Source organism: Sardina pilchardus, chromosome 23 (assembly GCF_963854185.1).
Source record: "Sardina pilchardus chromosome 23, fSarPil1.1, whole genome shotgun sequence".
In the NCBI taxonomy this organism is placed as follows: domain Eukaryota; kingdom Metazoa; phylum Chordata; class Actinopteri; order Clupeiformes; family Clupeidae; genus Sardina; species Sardina pilchardus.
In genome coordinates this window covers 23,038,202-23,060,808 of record NC_085016.1, presented here as the reverse complement: position 1 = coordinate 23,060,808, position 22,607 = coordinate 23,038,202, and the positions used below count along the sequence as shown (strand labels likewise).

The 22,607-nt window shown below is 41.9% G+C and overlaps 3 protein-coding genes and 3 non-coding genes across 8 annotated transcripts; 5 read left to right on the top strand and 1 right to left on the bottom strand.

Annotated features, from left to right (window-relative positions):
- Nucleotides 1-690: 690 nt before the first annotated feature.
- cep97 (centrosomal protein 97) lies at nt 691-9,932 on the bottom strand. 2 transcript variants are annotated; one of them, XM_062527472.1, is made up of 11 exons: nt 9,807-9,932; nt 6,634-6,776; nt 6,269-6,427; nt 5,989-6,090; nt 5,606-5,719; nt 5,106-5,272; nt 4,211-4,375; nt 3,684-3,826; nt 2,491-3,175; nt 2,192-2,267; nt 691-1,866 (listed from the first exon to the last, which is right to left on the bottom strand). In XM_062527472.1, exons 1-11 carry the CDS (start codon nt 9,883-9,885, stop codon nt 1,558-1,560), a joined length of 2,142 nt encoding a protein of 713 aa, XP_062383456.1. In that variant the 5' UTR covers nt 9,886-9,932; the 3' UTR covers nt 691-1,557. The 2 variants fall into 2 exon arrangements, with proteins under 2 accessions (XP_062383456.1, XP_062383457.1); XM_062527473.1 differs by having other exon boundaries at nt 9,819-9,922.
- A 49-nt stretch (nt 9,933-9,981) lies between these two features.
- Nucleotides 9,982-14,511, top strand: rpl24 (ribosomal protein L24). Its single transcript, XM_062527474.1, has 6 exons — nt 9,982-10,051; nt 10,178-10,253; nt 10,748-10,858; nt 11,877-12,013; nt 13,072-13,135; nt 14,383-14,511. The coding sequence occupies exons 1-6, from the start codon at nt 10,047-10,049 to the stop codon at nt 14,461-14,463; spliced, it is 474 nt and encodes a 157-aa protein (XP_062383458.1). The 5' UTR covers nt 9,982-10,046; the 3' UTR covers nt 14,464-14,511.
- On the top strand, nt 11,254-11,390 carry LOC134071797 (small nucleolar RNA SNORA17). Its single transcript, XR_009937120.1, has one exon. It is a non-coding gene; the product is annotated as a small nucleolar RNA SNORA17 (small nucleolar RNA).
- LOC134071799 (small nucleolar RNA SNORA17) lies at nt 12,184-12,320 on the top strand. Its single transcript, XR_009937122.1, has one exon. It is a non-coding gene; the product is annotated as a small nucleolar RNA SNORA17 (small nucleolar RNA).
- LOC134071798 (small nucleolar RNA SNORA17) lies at nt 14,148-14,284 on the top strand. The gene has a single exon (XR_009937121.1). It is a non-coding gene; the product is annotated as a small nucleolar RNA SNORA17 (small nucleolar RNA).
- Nucleotides 14,512-15,556: 1,045 nt separating the features above from the next.
- Nucleotides 15,557-19,275, top strand: lig4 (ligase IV, DNA, ATP-dependent). 2 transcript variants are annotated; one of them, XM_062528191.1, is made up of 2 exons: nt 15,557-15,679; nt 16,247-19,275. In XM_062528191.1, the coding sequence occupies exon 2, from the start codon at nt 16,260-16,262 to the stop codon at nt 18,975-18,977; it is 2,718 nt and encodes a 905-aa protein (XP_062384175.1). In that variant the 5' UTR covers nt 15,557-15,679; nt 16,247-16,259; the 3' UTR covers nt 18,978-19,275. The 2 variants fall into 2 exon arrangements, with proteins under 2 accessions (XP_062384175.1, XP_062384176.1); XM_062528192.1 differs by having other exon boundaries at nt 15,588-15,679; nt 16,251-19,275.
- Nucleotides 19,276-22,607: the final 3,332 nt, after the last annotated feature.

The window sequence follows — 22,607 nt, the reverse complement described above, 5'->3', positions numbered from 1 at the left end:
ACAGACAGACAGACAGACAGACAGACAGACAAACTCTGATGAAAACATAGCAACATTATTCACAATGTATAGCTGTCGGCTATAACATGTACAGATATTGTGTTCAAGGAATTATTTGTGATGCTTTTTTCCTTCATCATCAATAGATAGGTGATAAATGTCTTACATTTCTTGTACTTGGAGGACCAATGAGACTCAGCACTTCCTGGAGTTGGCACCCGACATGTAACCCATCTTGCAGACCAGTGGAAGAATTACAATGGGACATGTGAACACATGAAACTGTCCATCATCATCAATCAATCATCAGTCAATTATCAATCATCCAACATTCATCATGATGTTTCATGACTGATCCAAGCTACCATAGATGTTTGCAAATTTGATGAATTTTTGCAAACCATCCTACTTCTATTCTATTACACATTATGATGTTTGTGTGCTATGCATGAAATGGTACAACAACAACAACAAGTTGTTTTGTTTTTCTGCCAGTGAGATTTTTTTTAGCAGGTTCATGCTAATGAGGAGGGAGAACAATATTTGTTATTCAAAATAACAAATATAAAAATATTTTACAAATATCTGAAAAAACACCCAGTTCTGTTTCATTTCTACACATGTGCAATGCATGAATTTGACCAAGTAGAAAGAAACAGAAACAATTTCCCAAGAGCAGGTAGATAACACAAAAATATTTTATATTTAAAGTATTAATCACACAAAATGTAACAAAATGAATACATATTATTCATAACATAGGCCATTGTCTGCATGTTAAATATGCACTTAAATGACTAGTTAAAAATGCTCAGGAGATGAACATTACTTTCAACAACATCAATGTGTATAATTTCATTCATCAAATCATATCTCCTTTTCTTTTTAACAAATCACACACTGGCTAGAAGGTCAGAAATAGAGTGAAAGAGAGGAGGGAGAGAGAAAACTTCTGAAATCCATTAACATAAAGGAATCATTCAGGCAAAATCGCATAAACACTCGTTTTGTATTTACATCCCATACAGTTTATCCTTCAATACATGACAGGCACAGCTGTATCATCCTACTTCTCCAGCATGCAAAACACACAATGGCCCCTAGAGCATGTTCAATACATTTCAGACACTTGCACTGTGTCATACAGTATGCTTCAGTGATGTCCGACATACAGTATGTACTTCCTAGAATGGCTTTGGGACACAGCACAACTTATATCATCATCATCAGTAGTATAAGACCACTACAGCGTTTCAGCTTTCAGTAGTTCTTTTAATATATTATTTGACTTGGCATTACTTTGAGAGCTGGACGGAGGCTGTGCCACGCCTGTGACAGACATTTTGAGCACACACAGTGGGTAAACATGTTCAGTGCCAGCTCACTCCCTTTGCTGGTCATCGGTGTTAGCAGCTACCAAGCACAGACAAGCAACACTTGTGGGCCAGTCATGTACTGACAGGATGGAGAGTCAATAGAAGAGAGTTCATCTTGTGATTAGCCTTGAGTCCACCTCGAATGCACCATGTCCATGTCTCTGTCTTCCATTTGTGTCTCTTACTCTTGTTCTTTCTGCTCAAGGCTAAAACGCAGTTCTTCAATACTTCCTTGACTGCTTTCCACAGCGTTTGACTGTGCTGCTGCTGCTGTTGCTGCCTCAACCGGTGACACAAGCTCTGGAGAGTTAACGGTCACTTTGCTACTGATGCTGTCCTGTGGGGCCCCCTGGTGGTCGACATAAGAGTGCAATTCGGTCTGAGTTGGGGCCTGGTTCTCAGACGGGGCAAAGGGCCTGGAGCTGGGGAGGACTGGGCCACACTTGAGCTGTTCCATTACTGCGTTCTGCCACGTGACCACTGACTGAAGCTGGGGGGACAAAGGGATCGAAAAGTATGAATTTAAGATGGATGGACAACTTCAGTTACAGCATACTGTGTGTATGTATGTACTGTATATATGAAGAGAGAGACAGATATATAGACGTAGATATAGAGATAGAGAGATAGGGAGATGGATAGAGAGACAGAGAGAGATAGACAGAAAGAGGTAGATAGATAAAGAGAGAGAGAGAGAGAGAGAGAGAGTGTGAGAGGGAGAGAAAGAGAGAGAGAGAGAGAGAGAGTGTGTGAGTGAGAGGGAGAGAAAGAGAGCGAGCGAGAGAGAGATGTTATGTAGTTGAGTCATCACTAACCTGCTTCCAAAGACACTTCACTGCTTCCTCCTGAACTAACCTCTGTAACCTCTCTTCTTCCTGTTGCTTGTGCACCCTTAAGCAGAAAATACACATGCATGAGTACACACACACACACACACACACACACACACACACACACACACACACACACACACACACACACACACACACACACACACACACACACACACACACACACACACACACACACACACACACACACACACACACACACACACACACACACACACACACACACAGCTATCATTTCTGGGGGGAATAAATAAAAAGGTCACCTCTCGAGCTCTGCAGTCAAGTAGAGGATGTGTTCCTGCATGCGGCGTAAGCGGATCTCTGCCCGCACCTCCTTGGCCTGCGGATGGCAGAGCCGTGTCCAGTGCCCACGCCACCACGCCTGTATCCGCACCGCGGCCGCGTCTAGCGAGCGCGGCTCGTCTCCGCCGTTCTCCGCCGGAGCGGACTCGGACGCCAAACGACCCTGTTCTCCGTTCACCTCCGCACAGTTCCTGCTGCCGGCCTGTGAACACGCGCTCCCTTCCCTCCCTACGGAGTGCTTCTCTCCGGGCGATACGGAGGGGCTGCAGTTCTCGTGTGGCACCGTGGGTGAAGACACCACCAGGCTGTACGTGGGCGTCTTTTGTCCAACTCGCGTTGCCTTGACGTCTCTCGCCGGTTGGGCTGGGACGTGGGACTGCGCCGGGGCTTGGGAGATGACGGTGAAAGGTTCCGTCTCTCGGTCGACGTCGACGGAGCGCACGGGTGGGTGTGCGGTGGACGTCACGGGCAGGAAGAAGGACTCGGAGGAGAGCTGGCTGCCGTGGAGCTTCTCCTCGTCGGTCTGCACGTCCTCCAGTCGCAAGGAAGCGAAGTCATCGCCGCGGGATGGGGAGACGCCGGGGTAGAAGATCGGCGCTGCCGAAGGGTCCGTTCCGACCCACGAGTTCACCTGGACGACCGGTTCTGACCACAGGAGGAGTAGATGCACACAGTTGGATCACGATTCTCCACACCACAAAAGACATCTTCACAAACTCTGGGCTACGACAGGTCCGCAACTGAATTGCTCCGTTCACAAAGCTTATATGTGATACAATCTGGGAAAACCAATCACATGTGGCAATTTGACCAACTTATGATTCTGATACCATCCTAGCAACATCCAAGACTTAGGGAGGATGGTACCCAGGGGACAGTGTCAACAATGTTGCTATGATGATAGGATAGAATGATCAGAATCTTAAGTTGGTCACCAGGGAATGTTGAAAGGGTTGAGTACACCATGTTATGGGTTTTCGTAGATCACAAATATAGTTTTAGAACACTGGTCTAATTGTTTCATATGTACACGCCTCTATCACTTCTGCTGTAGCCAGTTCCATTGACAACAGTAGAACCAAATTGTTGCAGCAGACGCAACACAAACAGAACACGAATATGCATTGCCGCCATTACACATTTACCCACACACCTGCCCTGTAGATCAGCGAGGGAGGCTGTGAAGACATCCGCTCAGATGATTCATGCGTCTGCTGCTCCATATTAAAGGGGACAGGGTGAGCTCTGCTGGAGCTGCTCCTGTGATCGGACCTCAACAGCTGCTTCTGGTGCTGCCTAAGAGACCCAGGGAATAATCCAATCAGCAAAGATGATTCATATAGCAGTCATTACACCGACAAAGACTTTAAAGACAAAATTCACAACATGACTACCGTAATTTCCCGACTATTAGCCGCGGCTTATACATTGATTTTGCAAAATGTCTTCAGCTATGAGGTTAATACAGGGGGGCAGTTAATATGGTGTTAATATGGTTTTGTTTCTTTTAACTTGAAACTTAATTTCTTTTAACAATGTCCTGTGACTTATACACAATGCGGTTTATATGTGGGAAATTACTGTATCAAGGCTAACAAATAGACCAAGTTATAATGAAGAGCATTTCTAAGAGCAACTATTTACACAAGAGATGTACTGTATGTTTGTAGGATACAGTACCTCTGTTTGTTGAGAATCCTCTCCAGCTTGGCATCCTCTGCAGACTGCAGAGCAGTGGTCACCGTCAGGGGGCAGACAGAGGCCAGGTACTGGACCAGCTGGTCATGTTGCCCCGGACGATAGCTGTGACCTTTGCCCTGACTGTACATCCACTCTGCCTTGAGTCTGTGTCAGAACATAGAAGTTGAATTAAACAAGTTTGGACAAGACTACAGCAACAGCATACAACTATACTTTGCATTTTTTAAAGGTGTTTTACAGGCAGCTAGTTTTGGCGTATCGTCTTCAAATTCATTCTGATGGTACGTGGTCATGTGATAGACAGATGAACACACCTGTTTTTCCCAATAGCTGCCAATGCTTCTACACGCAATGTCGTTCTGCAGTGATGGACCACCTCACGGATATGTGAGAAACATTTGTACAGCAGCACATCACATCACCCAAAAGATATCAGTTAACTTGCTAAGAAGCTCTTCGCAGTGCTAACTGTGATGCTGCTCATGCTATCAAGTGCTAAGTCTCAAACCGCCTACTTGCACAATTCAAATACTTAGTTTAAGCATATAGTGCAGATATTGGGACAAAACTAACCATTGAAAAGTGGGCAAAACGCAAGTAAGAGTTTGGTGCACATTAGCAATGTACTGATGGAAGTGTGCAGTTTGAAACACAGCCCAGGTGTCTGCAAGGTGTCTGCAAGGTGTCTGCTTTTGGTTGTTAGCTGACTAGGTTAGATCTGGGCCCTCTTTACAGAAACATCCCATGCCTGCAACTCTATCTTATCTCTGTTTAGGATGACATTTAGATGTTTTTGGTATTTCAGAAACAAGTTTACTAAGTGTCCTTAGTAAAAAAAAAACATCCCATCTTATTCAGCCATTACAGAACTTACTCTTCCTTCTGGGACACGGCATATCCATCGAGCACCTTCAGCTTCAGGCACCAGCTCACCACATAGGGCCGATAGTCAGAGCCTGCTAGAGTCGAGCTGGCCATGACGCACGGGTTACCAACGATGGACAGCTGCTCCAGGCTGTGGAGAGAGCCCAGGTACGAGACCTGATGGCGAAGAATATTTAGAAAAGAAATTGGCTGAGTGAAATTGGAAATAGAACAGCAAGATCAAATAAAAAGGGTACAGAGTTCCCACTATAAGTCAAATGTAAAATTCCATGACTTTTCCCTGACAAAACAAAATTAATTTTCATGACTTATTATATAATGGATGGCACAATATACCAACCAATGATTTCTATGACTTTCCATGTCTGGAATCGACGAAATTCAAAATTCCATGATATTCCAGAAATTCCATGATCCATGAGAACCCTAAGAGTCATAAGAACAAAGTGACAAAGGAACGCAGATGAACTGAGGTATTCAGACCATTACCTCATTCAGGTCTTTAATCTCATTCTCCGCCAAAGCCAAGACGGTGAGTATGGAGGGCAGGAAGGCAGGAACAGAGCGCAGAGTAGTGATTGTGTTGCCATTGAGATGTAGTGTCTGGAGAAAAATAGACATTAATTTCTCTAAATGTTTATCTCACATTCCCAAAACGTGATGATCAAAAACAACAACAAATACTAAATATAGATAGATATCACTACATTCATACCCAAAGGGAAATCAATCTTAATATATAACACACAAACATAAACTCAAGTCAAAATAAATTGAATTTAGGATCCTTTGACTGTCCAACTGAATGTAAACTGTGCATTATCTCTAAAAATATGATTCTGAATAGGAGGAAGACAAAGCTTAGTAAATACCTTTAAGTTAGAGAGCTTGGTGAGGTCACCAATCACAGAGATGTTGTTGTCGGAGAGGTCCAGGTACTGCAGTCCCACACAATTGTTAAGCTCGTCCATCACCTAAGAGAGACGAAGTGGACTGATCAAACAATAAAATTCAGCTTACACATGCAAGCTTTAATCTTTTACAAGATGGTTAGTAGCTTGGATAAACTACTTTTTGACACTAACCTGTCAAAAAACATCATGGGTATCTGAGAAAGTTCTATATAGCTGAATATCTGAGCAATCCAGTTACCTTGAGATTGTTGCCAGCCAGGTTAAGCCACTCCAGGTGAACCAAGTCCTTCAGGCCTTCGATGTACCCGATGCTATTGTTGGGCAGGTTCAGCAACCTCAGCTCTCGGAGCTTTGACACCCCCATCATCCGTACCAGCCGATTACTGGCAACCGACAACTTGAAAAGAAATAGATATTTCCACATCACATTTCACATTTTTTTAATACAATTTGTCTCACATATACCAATTCTTGGCCGGTCCAGTTTACATTAACCATCAATATTTAAAATTAAAAAATATTTAAATTAATTAAATTAATTATTCTGACAGACCTCGTTAGACTATTGTGCAACATGGAACATACTGTAGTGCCTCTGTGTACCTGCTTAATTTCTGTGCCTTGGTCGAGGTTTTCCAACTTAATGATGCTATTATTGTCCAAGATAAGCGTGTGAGTGTCCACACAGGAAAACAATGTTGAGTCCAGTTTGTTAAGACCGTGATCTGAGAGGTCTACCACCAGACCTAAAGGAAGGAGAGGAAAAAAAAGAAGATAAGATAAGTATCCAAAGCTTCCGGAACACTTTGAGATTCTGAAATCTTTTGTCTGTTCGGACAAAAGGTCATGCCACTGGTGAGGCGATCTTGTAGAATACAGATTTGAGTTTGAATCTTGAGACAAAGCCGCAGTGCAGTGATGAGGGCATTAGGGAAAATAACTGTGTTAAACTGGAACACTGGCCTACTGTAATGATGGCCTTTAACAGGCAGTTCACATGGAATATATCTGCAGGGCAGGCAGGTGTTAATTCAATTAGTGAAGGCCTGGTGCAAACCTTGTTCATCCTCTATTTTTAAATGGGTCAACTGAACCTGCTTAGTTGCTATAGCAGCACAGAACTCAGACAATAACTACTGACAGCAAAAATGATAACCGGCTACAGTCAACGAACACAGCATGAAGCGAGGAAGCTATTACTATTATTCATTTAATGAAAATCATAACAATAATACACAATATATATATATAGATACAGTATATATTGTATATGTACTTATATACAGTACATTCACAAATACTACATATTATTCTTTGGGTTGATGGGCCAGCTCTCTGAATAGGCCTGGACCCTCCTCCAGCCTAGCTGAATAGCTGATAAGCAACTGAAGTTTACCATTGCCAAGGCAACTAGGCAGCTCACTGGTTGTAAAATGTCACAACAAAGAGGATGATTGATAGATAGCATAGTAATGACTTTGTTACTGAGGGTGTTAGGAATCACTACAATAGTTTTAAGCAGCACAATTCTGGTTAGTTAGAGACTTGATAATAGTGATTGAAAAAAATACACGCTAGTCCTTCCCTCTAATTAAGACTAGAAGGAAATGAGGAGGGAATCAAGGACAGACGTGAAAAATGAGATAACTTTTAAGAGATGTCAATTACTGGCCCCAGCCGTGGCGCAACTGGCTGGGGCACCCTACACCGCACGCCGGCGACCCGGGTTCGATTCCCGCCCCGTGGTCCTTTCCGGATCCCACCCCGACTCTCTCACCCATTCGCTTCCTGTCTCTCTCTACTGTCCTGTCAAAATTAAAGGCACAAAAGCCCAAAAAATATACTTAAAAAAAAAAAAGAGATGTCAATTACTGATGAAACACCCCTATCACCTATTACCTGTATATTGCTAGTTATACAGTCTACATTTAATAAAAAACAGCCTCAGGACAGATCAATCATTGGAACAGCCTAAACTGTGTGTAATTGTCAAAATGAGAGACAACACATGACCATAACAGTTATTGCCACGATTTGACACAGGCAAGTAATTTCACCATTCAGCATTCATGATGTGCTTATAGGCATCATGAAGGCTGAGATAGCATGGTGTACTACTGCAGATGGTCTCTCAAAGTGAATAGTGTGGACGGGTCACTCTCACGCTACATTGTGCAGATGCCATGGGACGCTAACTTAAGATAAATCCTGCAAACGGGGTGCACTCTTGTCTTGAGCGAAATCCATAAATGTGTTATACATTTTGAAACCATAAACAGCTATGAAAGCATCTTACAATGGAAGTTATTGCTAAGGAAAAACACAATTTTGTCTCTGCCACTTCATTCCACTCTGCAAAACAAAAAATATAGTACTAGGCCAACTTTCTGTCAAAAATAAGTTCAGAAATGTAGCTGAGCTGGCCAAAGCAGAGGAAATACTTCAGATATGCATCAAACTAAGTAATAGCATGTATCAAGATATTATACAGTCTATACACGGCTATTTCCATATCAATTCCAACTTAAACATAATAATATATGTAGTTGTAAAGCTTAAAAGCTTAACCTCTAAGGTTTATATTCAACAACACATTGCAATTTATATAGCTTAGAGCCCCAAAAGCGCTCTACAGTGAGAAAAAAAAAAACTCACTAATCATCATTAATGTGTAGCATCCTCTTTATCATGTGCCACTACGCTCACCACACATTAGCTCGGTGCATAGAGTGAGTGAAGGAATTCATGAATGAAGTAGTTATACTGGAGGATAGGGGCCAGAATAAGCCAGGTTGGGAATTTAGCCAGGAGACTGGGGAACACCCTACTCATTTTGTGATAAGTGCCAAGGATCTTTTTTCCGAACCACTATGAACTAAGGGACCTCGGTTTACTGTCTCATCCCATGGATGGATTTCAGTCCTCTACAACTTTTCTGCTACAACAAGTACAGTACATATGATTGCTTAACAAGTTGCATCTAAATTAGTTTGACCCAATGAACATTAATGAATACTACAAATGTATACAAAACATTTACCCAGAGCCAACTGATGGCAAAAATCTATGATGTCGACTCCAGCACATACCATTGGAAGTAGGCTACAGCATACATATAAAATAATTAGGCCTACTTGGCATGACATATGTTTTTTATCCTTCAACAGATGAAAGGCTAGAATAAATAAGTAATGACATTTCAACAAGGCTCATTTGATAGTGGAAACAAAGCGCTTACCCTGCTTGAGAATCTACTATCATTCCTCAAAATCCATTCAAGTAGATAGTGTGAAGGATGGCATAGATCCTTATGAGTTCAAGTTTAATTAAGATATTTCTATAAAAAACATTTCTACCTAATTAATACAACATGCGGATTAAACGTGAGCGACAAAGTGAGTCTGTAACGTTAACTGACAGGTTTGATTGTTCCAAATTCTCCCATTCACTCACCCACCTACCTACCTAACTGTCATTGGAAATGAACGACAAGTTACTCTGTCTAAATAGCATTGGCACAGGCCTAACCTAACGAAGCATTCAGAGGAGAAGAGAAAACAAATATCTATCTAGACCTCTGGAGACATTTGCATGTCAGGTATTCCAGTATTGCACAAAAAACGTCAGGAAGATGCTTGCCAGCTAACTTGGTTGCTATCAGGTCGTTATGCCTTCCTATGCTACCTAATACATGTTAACAATGACAGGTGCCCTCAACATTATGTGTAGCTTCAGGCCCATTGTAATACACACATGCCACGAAACATATTACATACGTTCAATATTACCATCCATTCTTCTTGACTGCATGCAAGAAAGGGGTGAAAGCGGTTTCTCCGTTGTAACGTTAGCCATACTTCCCGCTTGAGTCTGGCTGGCTGCGTCAAACTAGCGACGAGAAAACACAAGCCACCTTTCTGCCGAACTACAAAATGACGCACGAGTTCACAGTTCAGACGTGGATATAACGCGACTACCCATAATGCTTTCTTTCTTTCTCTCCCCGAGTCGCCGCCATGAAGTGAGTACATAGCTCCCTATCCATCAGCATCGTATGTCTTACAGTTCGTTTCACATCAAATCATGGCAATCTGACTATTTTGTTCAGTCAATATGTTATTAAGTATCAAATATTTTTCCAATACAGGGTCGAGCTCTGCAGCTTCAGTGGTTACAAGATCTACCCCGGTCATGGCCGACGGTATGCCAGGATTGACGGGAAGGTACGCTAACTACAGTGTTGCAACGTTACTAAATGAAAGTGTGGATTAATAATATCTACGCAGCTGATTCAGATTTGGGGTAATAAATGTTCTGTTGGTGTGGAATGTCTCTGGTCCCACTTAAACTTTACTCAAGATCGCTATGTTGGCTATAGGCTGAAGGTAGGCTAGTGCTAAATTAATCAAGCTGCCCAATTTTGGCGTTCTGTCGATTCACTGAATTGAATATAATTGAATATGCCAGTTGTCGTGTAATATCAACTATTCTCTGCTAAGACTACATATCTAGTGATGTATGTACTGGGGCGTATAGGTCTCGATTTGCTGGGAAAAACAGACTAACTCGGTGTAATGTACTAGTAGCCCACTTGGAATTCACAGGTTCAGTCAATTTATCTTCTACAAGGCGGCAGGCTATGTTGGGGGGACTGTTTTGGATAATTGAGTCCACAATGAGCTTTATGTTTGTTGACCTTGTCTGTTCATATTGTCAGGTTTTCCAGTTCCTGAACGCAAAATGTGAATCTGCTTTCCTGGCCAAGAGGAACCCCAGGCAGATCAACTGGACTGTTCTGTACAGGCGCAAGCACAAGAAGGGCCAGTCTGTAAGTTTTCTCTTATACTTCTTAAATGCTATTTGTCACAGTGTAGATCTGTGTTCAAAACTTTGAGAAATGTTTACATATCTGTGATGAGGTGAATACACACCTTGGGTGGACCAACTAATTAAAGGCTTAAACCAAAGAGAAGTGTTGTCACACACTCAAAGTTATGATGTTTGACCAATGTTTTGGTGTTCCTTTATGCCTCAAACAGTCAATTTTAGAGACATTAACCTCAGTCTGAGGACCTGTTAATGTTGAAAATGGTAGTCAATGGATGTTTACATTAAGGGCCACAGCTACTTCCCACACACTACACCACATGTGTCACGGACACATTTAGCTAAATCCAAGTGTGTGTGCATGTTCATGTATGATGCATTTTTTCAATTTATTAAATTGCCCCTTGAGGCGTTGCAGTCCGACGTCTCTTGGTCGATACTGTGTCATAAGGGGCATAGAGAAAAGCTCTATGATGTCTACACTTTGTACCCATAATGCCATGGGTGCTTAGTTTGATCAGAGATGCAACAAGAAATCTAGAAGTTTTTAACAAGTAGGACATTTGATTTTGTGCTTTGAATTGAGTGTGCGGCAACACTTTGTATTTGTGAATTCACTTTTTTCTACCAAGGTAACCTCAGGTTGATTATAACATGGTAATATTGTTTAAGATGAGTTGTTGATGGATGTTGAACCTTTATCAGGGTTCTCATGCAGAACTGTTTTTGCTTTCGTGAACAGCACAACAGTTGTCAGCCACAGAGACATACTAAACTGCTGTGTTGAGATGACATTGGCCTTCTAAACTGGATAAGGATGCGCTAGCCAACTGTGCTCAAAGTGTGTGTGTGTCTATGCTGTTTACAAAAGCAATACAAACTGCTTTATGATCAACATGTTAATGTTTTAAAAAATGAGTTGGTGGATTTTTATATTGACATTAAGGGGCTACTTTCTGATATTACCCAACGCTGCTTGTTGTGATGCTGTTACGAGACAAGCTTGTGTGTTTTTGTAGGAAGATGTGGCGAAAAAGCGCACCCGTAGGGCGGTGAAGTTCCAGAGGGCCATCACCGGTGCCTCCCTGGCTGAAATCTTGGCCAAGAGGAATCAGAAGCCTGAAGTTCGCAAGGCCCAGAGGGAACAGGCAATTAGGTGAGTGCTCGCATGGGGGCTCAAGTCCATGGCATGATTCACAGTCTTTTTGCACCTGAAGGTTCCTAACTGAGTGAAATCAACTGATTGCTCACAACTCGATTGTGTGCCAATGCCCTCTGAGCATGCAGAGATGTACAAGTGATTGATTTGCCTTTTAGAATGGTCAACTTGCCCCTTGAGGCGTTGCAGTCCGACGTCTCTTGGTCGATACTGTGTCATAAGGGGCATAGAGAAAAGCTCTATGATGTCTACACTTTGTACCCATAATTCCATGGGTGCTTAGTTTGATCAGAGACGCAACACGATGTATACAGTTTGTTTGTAATGAGGGAGGCGAGTATTGAACTCTAGGGGGATGCCACTGTTCAGTTTTAGAAGTGTACCATGTGCTGTGGCATCCCTCCTGCGCACACCAACTTCCTGGCACCCTTTTTGAGACAAAGAGATATTACGTCAGTTATCGGACCTGAAGCATCCAGGCTATAGACTTGCAGCTTGGCTACCGTGACAACCTCCACTAGCAGCTTTATGGCTATACAGTAGCATGTGAACCTCATGAGAGTTTGTCTGATTGGCTGTAGCCTGCTCTCCCATGCTGCTTTCTTGGGATAGGCAACACATTTTTAGTATATTGATGGCATCATTTGCTTTGACAAGGAAAGACAAGATTCCTTGATGCTCCAAAGTGCCGGTGCAAAACTTTGGAGAAGCACTCATTCATTTTTCCTCAAGGGATTTCTTATTGTGGAGCCAGGAAGTGTTGAAGTGCTAATACGAAAAACCAAGCGTTAAGTCAACTCTCACACGTATTGATCATCTTTGTGTCGCTAACCCACTAAACAGGCTTCGTATTGCACCTCTCTCAAAAATTGTTGCAAGGGTAGTTATTCGTAATCCCTCTCAAAACTTGAAATTGATCAAATTGCATCCGGAAAGTCTATGTAAATTGTCAAACAAGGTTTGGGAATCCTGTTTATAAATCTAGCAAACTTGTTGTACCGTAAATCTGTCAAATTGCATATCTTGTATTTTAATGTTTTGGTTTTGTCTCACAGGGCTGCCAAGGAGGCCAAGAAGGCCAAGCAGGCAACAAAGAAGCCTTCAACTGCAAGTGCAAAGGTAGGTTATTCCTTAAGCTTTATGTGTCTGTGTTTAAATATTCAAGTTCAACCATGTGCATTCTAGTGAGGGATGACTAAAATGATATGTTGGTGTTCGTTTTGAATGGTGTTACCTCCCACCTTGTTAGTTCATAAAGACTGTCATCAGAGCATTCAAATGGAGACTGTTCTACAGCAAATGCACTAGACTTCTGGGCCGGGTTTCCCAGATTCATTAAGAAGCTCTTAAGTGCTAAGAACTTCTTGGGAGCGCTCTAAGAACGCTCCTAAGAAGTTCTTAGCACTTAGGAAACCCGGCCCTGTTTGTTTGGGTGAGAGGAATGTCTTGCGCATATAGCTATGGCGTTCAGTTTTGTGTTGACGGTGCCATGTCGGTAGTGTGGGAATCTCAATTTTTGCCACTGTGGTGTCGGTGCCGCTGTTGTTTCCTCCCTCTTGTCAGAGGGTGGTGTGCCATTTATATAGTGCTGCCGTGGTTAATCGACATAATCGGACTAATCGATTATGAAAATTAGTCGATGCCAATTTTTTTAGTCGACTAAACGTTTTGCTATTGACCCCCTATTTATTTTTGGTCTCCCGTCTCTTAACGGCTGTAATGTTATTAATTCTGTTATTAACTCTACAAAAGTAGGTTGATATTGATATGATCATATCTATATCTATGGCTATATGTCATGTTTTGGCCCTTCAGTTGAGTTAAAAATAAAATGGACACAACAAAATAACGTAAACTTGATATTTTTTTTTTTAAATAGTCGTTTAGATTAGTCGACTAATCGAAAAATTAGTCGAAAGATTAATCGTTAGAAAATTAGTCGTTAGTGGCAGCACTACATTTATATATTTAAATAAAAAAATGATTCAAGTTGATTGAAAATTAATCCGCTGCTTTTTGTAAAATTGATGAGCGCCAGTAGGATTGTAGTATGTGTGTGTGTTTTATAGTGTGTAAGTATATATATATATTTTAGTATTCAAGTGATTGAATTGCCTTTTTGATTGATAGAATTGCCCCTTGAGGCGTTGCAGTCCGACGTCTCTTGGTCGATACTGTGTCATAAGGGGCATAGAGAAAAGCTCTATGATGTCTACACTTTGTACCCATAATTCCATGGGTGCTTAGTTTGATCAGAGACGCAACAAGAAATACAGAATCTTAGTTTCAATAGGTGGGCAATTTAATTTCTCTTTGACTGGTTTTAATTCCAATCGTTTTTCTTTTGTCTTTTTCTTCCATCGTAGGCCCCCACCAAGGCTGCACCCAAGCAGAAGATTGCCAAGCCAATGAAAATCAATGCTCCTCGTGTTGGAGGAAAGCGCTAAGCTGTTGATTTGGTCTTCTGTTTATAAATAAAAAAAATCGAATACTCAGTTTTCTGATGTGTGAAGATTATCTTGTTACTCAAATGGAAAATGTGACTTGATGGGTGTATTATGAAGCAAGCTCCACATGTGCAGGCAAACCCTTAACTCACTCTGTTGGGTAATTGTTATGGAGATGGTGGTTATCTGCTTTCTTTGAAATAAGTTTAATTATCGAAAGATGAGATCTAAAATAAGATGCATTCTTTCACTTTCTATACTCTATAGTAAAAAGCAAGGCTAGATAAAATGTGACCACACATGAGATGAAAGTTATCACAACATGCACACATCTCAGTACCAGGCTAACTGTGATGTGTGGGAAAACTGCGGGAATTGATCTTATAAAGACCCCTAACAGCCTTATAAACGGCACCTTGTGAGTGTGAGAGTGACCATGGAGAAGATGAGGTTTCTTGCAAGATCTGTTAGCAAGTAGAGGGTGTATTACAGACACTTCCCCACAATTCTTACTGAGCACCCTCAACAGAAAGGCATGTTGGCGCACTGCAATTTTCATCTAGAGGGAATTTTTTTGCCTACTTCCTTAGCCGCCCGCACTGCTCATGAAGTGCTAGAGGTGTCTTTCCCAGGCCTCTAAAATACATATAATTATAAGCTATGACTGGACAGACACTTCAGTGTAAAAGAAACAGATCATATAGATCTGTAGAGATCAGATTGTCTCTTCATTTTATGAAAAAGTCTTTGCATTCCATTTTTTTATGTTTATGTTCTCATGTTTATGTTTTTTATTTTTTTATGTTCTCCAGAATATAGCAATTGCAGAGAGAATTTTAAGAGTGGAGTAACTGGTATTAATGTCCCTCCCTTGGCGTATTAAGTTATTTCAATAAGTCAATCAATGCAAACCCTTAATAGGTTTTAATTTCAAACTTGTTTATTTTATTTACTAAACCTTAGTGTTCCAAAGATATTCCCACCTCAGTCCAGAAGATGGCGACAATGCACCTGCATCGCAAACTGTCAGGCAATTCAACCGAAGAGGAAAAAAACAGACGGAAGTAGAAGAATACAGGAGTTGTCAGCTTTGCTGTCTATGGTTGTCAGTGGACATGAGCGAACATGTCTTACTGCTTTAGACTGATCAGTAAATTTAAATGACTTTGCCTGCTTTTCCAAGGAATCTGTCAAAGCCCCGAGTCAGGCTGATTGGGTGAGGTGCTTTCAGATCCTTATTGTGGTCAACCGTGAGCAAAATGTATCTCATCTAACTTTAACTGATTTTCGGATCGATGTAGGCTATATTTTAGCTATTTGATTTGGTAAACCTCAATGGATTGATTACACCTTGCTTTCGCCGTTACGAAGTTAGTAAATACATGTACAAACTGTCTCGCGTTTTAAAAGCGCAACTGTCAGGTTAACAACCACTTTGAAGGGATGTGTAATATTATGAAGTAAAAAGGGATGGCTTGCCTTAGGGGGTCGTATCATAACATGGAGACTTCCGTGTTTATTTTCGCAGTTACAACAGAATTCCCGCCTGAAGATGCTCTTGATTGATTTTGCTCTATAAAATAGTTGAGAATGGTGAAAAGCGCTCCTTGTAGGAGTGTCTCTGTTTGCATGAGCAGCTTTTGGCGAGCTAAACTAACTCTACTTTAGGCTATTGATTATTATTACTTCATTGTGAAAACTCGTTAGCCTACTAATGGTATAGTGGTATATAGTTTAATCTCTTCTTTTAACATACAACCACTTCTATTGGGTATCCTTGCAGATAGTATTCAAATATGGAAGGAAACTCAAGTCCAGTGGATTCCGTGGCTGACCACGTCCCATTCATTCACCTGTGTTCCACTCTTGAAAAGATCCAGAGAGCAAGAACACGACCAGACAAAGTCAAGTTTTTGAAGGACTTCATGGATTCATGGAGAAATTTCCACACTGCCCTCCATAAAGCAAAAGATACTGGTGACTCGTTCTACCCTGCTATGCGGCTCATTGTCCCTTCTTTTGAAAGGGAGAGGATGGCCTACGGAATTAAGGAGAATATGTTGGCCAAGCTCTACATCGACGTTTTGGGTCTTCCACAGAACGGGCCAGAGGCAAAAAAACTTCTCAACTACCGTGCTCCGACAACGTCTCAGGCAGAGAGCGGGGATTTTGCAGGCATGGCTTACTTTGTCTTGAAAAAACGTTGTGATAGCGAGGGGGATCTGACCATAAAGCAAGTGAATGACTTTCTGGATTCTGTCGCAATGAACAATGCCAAAAAGCAGAAAGACCAGGTGAAGAAGAACCTCCTCCATCTGATCACCCAGAGTTCTGCCTTGGAGCAGAAGTGGCTCATCCGTATGATCTTGAAAGACATGAAGCTCGGGGTCAGCAAGGAAACGGTGCTTCAGGCCTTCCATAGAGATGGTCCAGAGCTCTACAATGTAACCACTGACTTGAACAAGGTGTGCAAGCAGCTCCACGATCCAACGTTGTCCCTGAGTGAAGTCTCTATTGGACTCTTCTCTGCCTTCAAGCCAATGCTGGCAGCTGTTGCCAACATCAAGCAGGTGGAGAAACAGATTGCAGGCAAGATGCTCTTCATTGAGACAAAACTTGATGGAGAACGCATCCAGCTGCACAAAGACGGAGACGTTTATAAATATTACACACGAAACTCCTTTGAGTACTCTCAGCAGTTCGGTACTTCACCACTTGAGGGCTCCCTCACACCTTTCATTCACAATGTTTTTAAACCTCATGTAGTGCAGTGCATCCTGGATGGTGAGATGATGGCCTACAACCCAACAACTGAGACAATGACGCAAAAAGGTAGCAAATTTGACATAAAGAGGTTAATGGATGACTCCGACTTACAAACTTGCTTCTGTGTTTTTGACATCCTACTCCTCAATGACCAGAAATTTGCAAATGAGCCCCTGAAAAAGCGCCAAGACATTCTTCCGACTGTTGTTTCGCCGGTGAAAGGTCGGATCCAGCTCGTCTCCAGAGTTGAGGCCAGAACCACGCAGGAGGTAGTTGATGCACTCAACGAAGCCATTGACAATCGTGAAGAAGGCATCATGGTCAAAGACCCTTTGTCGATCTACAAACCAGACAAGCGCGGGGAGGGATGGCTGAAAATCAAACCGGAGTATGTAGACGGCCTGATGGATGAGCTGGACTTGTTGATAGTCGGTGGCTACTGGGGGAAAGGCAGGCGAGGAGGAATGATGTCACATTTCCTGTGTGCTGTAGCAGAAACACCCCCTGCCGGTGAGAAGCCATCAGTCTTCCATACTCTGTGCCGGATTGGCTCTGGCTACACCATGAAGGAACTGTATGAACTTGGTCTGAAGTTGGCAAAACATTGGAAGGTGTACCGAAAAAATGATCCACCAGCAGCCATCTTGTGTTCCACTGAGAAGCCTGAGGTGTACATTGAACCAAGCAAGTCTGTTATCATTCAAGTCAAAGCAGCAGAGATTGTGAGCAGTGATATGTACAAGACTAACTGTACACTTCGCTTTCCTCGTATTGAGAAGATCCGGGAAGATAAGGAGTGGCACCAATGCATGACTTTGGATGAGTTGAGTCAATATCGAAGTAAAGCTTCAGGAAAACTGGCCTCCAGGCACTTCCATATTCAGGAAGGTCAACCTGATGCGAAAAAACGAAAGAAGATCGTTCCCAAGCTCAAGAAGAAAGTAGGCATCATTGACCATTTTAGATCTCAGGACCTGTCCGCCATTTCGAAAGAAACCGACATGTTTGAAGATGTAGAGTTCTGTGTGATCAACGGGACTGAGGAACACTCCAAGGCCGAGCTGGAGAGGGGTGTGGCGCGCTGTGGTGGAATCATCGTGCAAAATCCAGGGAAGGACTCGTACTGCATAATAGCAGGGGTGGAGAACATGCGGGTGAAGAACCTCATCTCTTCTGACCAGCATGATATTGTCTGGGCCAGTTGGCTTCTAGAATGTCTGGACCAGAAACAGGTGGTGCCATGGCAACCAAGGCACATGATCCACATGTCGCCATCCACGCGAGAGCACTTTGCCCAGGAGTACGACACTAATGGTGACAGCTACTTTGTGGACACAGATACACAGCAGCTAAGGGAGGTGTTTAGCAGGATCTCCACGTCAAATCTACAAGAACTTAGCGTAGGTGATGTGGAGCAGAAGTATGGATGGGAAGATTTGCCAACCAGTATGTTCAGGCCTTTCACAGCCTACATTGATCGCTGCACTGACATTAAAGACCCTAAAAGTGTTATCCTTGGGTCTTGCTTGGATACATGTGCACTTGAGTTTCGATTCCATGGGGGCACTGTGGAGCAGAAGCTTCTAGAAGGGGTGTCTCATGTCATTGTTGCCGAAGAGAAAAGAATACTGGAATTAAGAGTGCTCCGAAGACTGTTTAAAAAGAAATTCAAGATTGTTGAACAGACATGGGTGACAGACTCCATCAAAGCGGGACACCTTCAGAATGACAATGACTACCTGAAATGAGATGCGACTTTCCCCCCCCCCCATAATTGTTACACTGGATTAGGTACAGGATTGTATAAATCTTTAATAATTTGTTCATTGATATTTCTTAGATATAAATGATTATTCAGGTCAATTGAGAAACTTCTTCAATAACTTTGCCTATAAAGTGTAAAGTAATTCAGGTTAGGAGCAAACAGGTGTAAAATGATTCAACAATCTTAAGCAGCAATTTATCACCATTTTCTTAATAATAACACTTTTTTGCCCAATGAGTGTCGTGATTGTGAATATTTATACCTCTATTATCATATTTTTTTTCTGCTAATATTACAAATAAATTAAAATGATGATGAAAAGCTCAAATATGTTATTTGCATAAGAATTCAGTGCCTAGTTGAATACTTTTGAGTTCCAGATGACAAATTATTCACAGAGGTGCCCTGGTTGATTATAATTAGCTGTTACCAACTAATAGTTACAGGAACAGAAGAAATATTTATTTCGAGCCAATATTTTGAGATGTCATATACATTAAGGAAAAAGGCTGATGGCATTTTTCCTTAATGTATATATTTTCCACATATATAAGAAGCATCAGATTATTTGATACGGTCTTTGTACGGTCTTGTATGATACGGTCTTGATACGTCAGTTGTACTTGCATCACAGCTGTGAAACAGCAGTTTAACCCAACCTGATGACACCAATATTTAGGCCTTTAAGACACCCATCAGTTCTGATTAAAGGCACAGCTACAACTTCCTACAGTATATTCTTGAAGAGACAGTGTACCATTGATACTGTATAACTTTGTTGTGTTTTTAAAAGGGTTAACACAGTGCCACCAGGTGGAGAACTACTGCATCGCCACCTGACACGTAAAATGACACGATTCAGCCTCCTCATACTGTCTTTATATAGACAACAAATCACATGTCCAACTAAACTGAGGACATTCCAATACTGTTGGTTTGGTGGAGCAGTGACCTATTTTTAAAAGATTAATGTTTGATGTTCCTTTTAGTATAGTAGTAGTAGAAAGGGAAGCTGATGGCTGATATAGGCTACTGCTGTGCTGTCACTTTGTAAACTGAAAGCACAGATCAATGAATCTGATTGTCCCGACTTCTGTACACATCCTCTTTGTGTTATGTAAACAGCAAATACACTCACAATCTTAATGAAACCAGTCCTACTGTATATTAGGCAACAGTGACCAATCGAAAAATAAAGATTAGGTTACTTCCTCTCTGGAAGTGTGTGTGTGTGTGTGTGTGTGTGTGTGTGTGTGTGTGTGTGTGTGTGTGTGTGTGTGTGTGTGTGTGTGAGAGAGAGAGAGAGAGACTGTGTGTTTGTACACTATACACCTTTATCTGTGTTATCCATGCAAATCCCACTGAAAGTGCTGCAGTATCTGTCTGTGGGTTGTTTGAATAAGGTTAGCCAGCACACACTTGCATGCAAAGTATGCTCAGCAGGAGCCAGCATTAGCATTCACCTCACTGCAGACAGACAGACTGTGTGGGAGAGCACGAGAGCCTCATCAGTCCCTTTGCCTTTTCTTGCCGAGCTCCGGCTGACACAGACCTCCCACGAGCGTGTGTGTGAGGGAGATCTTGTCTGGGACAGCTTCTTATTGGGGGGGGGGGGGGGTCTCCCTGGACTTGCCAAGGGCTGCACAGCAGGGGGCTCAAGTCTGAAGTCTTTATTTCAAGAAAAGGGATCATGTCAAAGGGGTGGATATCGTTAGGGTCATTTGTGTCATGCAATTCAAAAATACATTTATTTGAAATGGCCTGATATTTTTTCACCGTAGGCACATCAGCTCTTGAACCCCCTCTCTTTCATATTTATGTAAACACAAAGCCAGCTGTGACCTTTCTTGACCCTCTTTCTCTTCCCCTGGCTGGAGCTCTTCGGCCAAGCTGCAGAGAATCATCAGAACATACCTTTACACAGCGTCACATTGGGCTCTTCTCAACCCTCTCTCCTCGGTCCTCCGGCTCGTTCACACTGATCTATAAAGAATGATGGGGGTGGGGGGCAACAATGTGCACAGAGTGGACGTCCTACAGCTATGCTTTTTCATGGATAGAAGCAATACAGGATCATAAGGTTGACCGGCAACACCAATATGATGATGATGATGATGATCTGACGTTTCTACATTGTGTAAAAACCGCAGGACAGTGTTTTATGCCAGTTAAAAGACACAAAACCATATTATTACCAACTGCCCCAGTGTATTAACCTCATAGCTGAAGAAATTTCGCAAAATCAATGTATAAGCCACAGCTGACAGTTGAGAAATACGGTAGCCCCGAATATGTGGGTGACTTCTTTATCTCCGCTGATCTTAATATCCTAGCCATAATTCAATAGTGTTTCAGAAAGTTATCAGACTGAGCTGGGTGCAGAGCCCATCATTCATGCTGGCAGTCAGTGATGGGAAAAATGATAGGCTTTTGGATGTAATTAATGGCAGACAGATTCTGCGCAATCCTCAATCCTTAATATCTGTGATTCAACATGGTAACATGTCCAACAATCTTTCTCACTCTGCACCCGACCCCCACCCCTTTACAAAGACACACACACACACAGGTATACACACTGAGTTGAGGAAACTACAAATTGTAGCGCCAATTTCAGAGGGCGAGTGGGGGCTATTCATGGCTTTAAGTAACCTGTGATTGGATAATCTGCTGAGAAGAGACCACATTTCTTACATCCTAAAAGGATCTTTTCACGCACCAGCCTCACAGGCTGTGGGACTCTCAAAGCATCATGTATTTTTTAAAAGGCAAACATCTTTGAGTTTACACAGGAACCACTGGGGTTTCATATCACCCTAAAGAGCACTTAACTTATTACAAATTCTGTTAACACCTCAGGGGAACTTAATAAATTCAAAGAGACAGCCTTAGGTACATCTAAGCAACATTTTGTTTCCTTTTTTCGTGATAAAATAGTATTAGCCTTCTTGACTTGACGGTGAATATTGTGTAGACCGGTAACTGTAACTTTTCTAAAGTATCCATTGAATAATACAACCAGTGGAGGCTCTGTAATAAGATCAGTAGCTATTTTCTGTCTTAAAACACGAATCTGAGCAGCATAGCCATAATAGGCCTCTTGATATGCCTTTATAGGTCAGCCTAGAAAGACCAAAGTTTAGTGATGAATTAAATGCCCCCAAAAGGCACTATTCTGAATAACTAGGGCACACATTGTGAGTCACTGTAAATATAAGACCTATTCAAATAAGTGATCAAACGAGTGATCGACTACTGAGATCTGCAGCTGCTCTACATGGAAATATGCAATGTTATCTGATGCGTGAAAGTTTACTTCAAGGGCTGATTATGTTTCTGTTTGTACTCTGTTTTTAAATAATGACAATGCCTTTCACACCTAAGCATTATAAATTGTTATAATTGTTCTATTACAAAAAGAAAACACTTGACACTAGCAGTTAAAAAATTACAATTACAAAAAAGTGTGCTTTCACCCACAATTGTTATTTTTTTTTTATTCATTAACAAGGACTAATGTAACATTTTTTTCTACACCTGTGTAATGTTTTTCCCAAAGCTTGTAAAAGCAGATAAAATATTCCAATTATGGTATTGTACAAGTTCTTTTTTC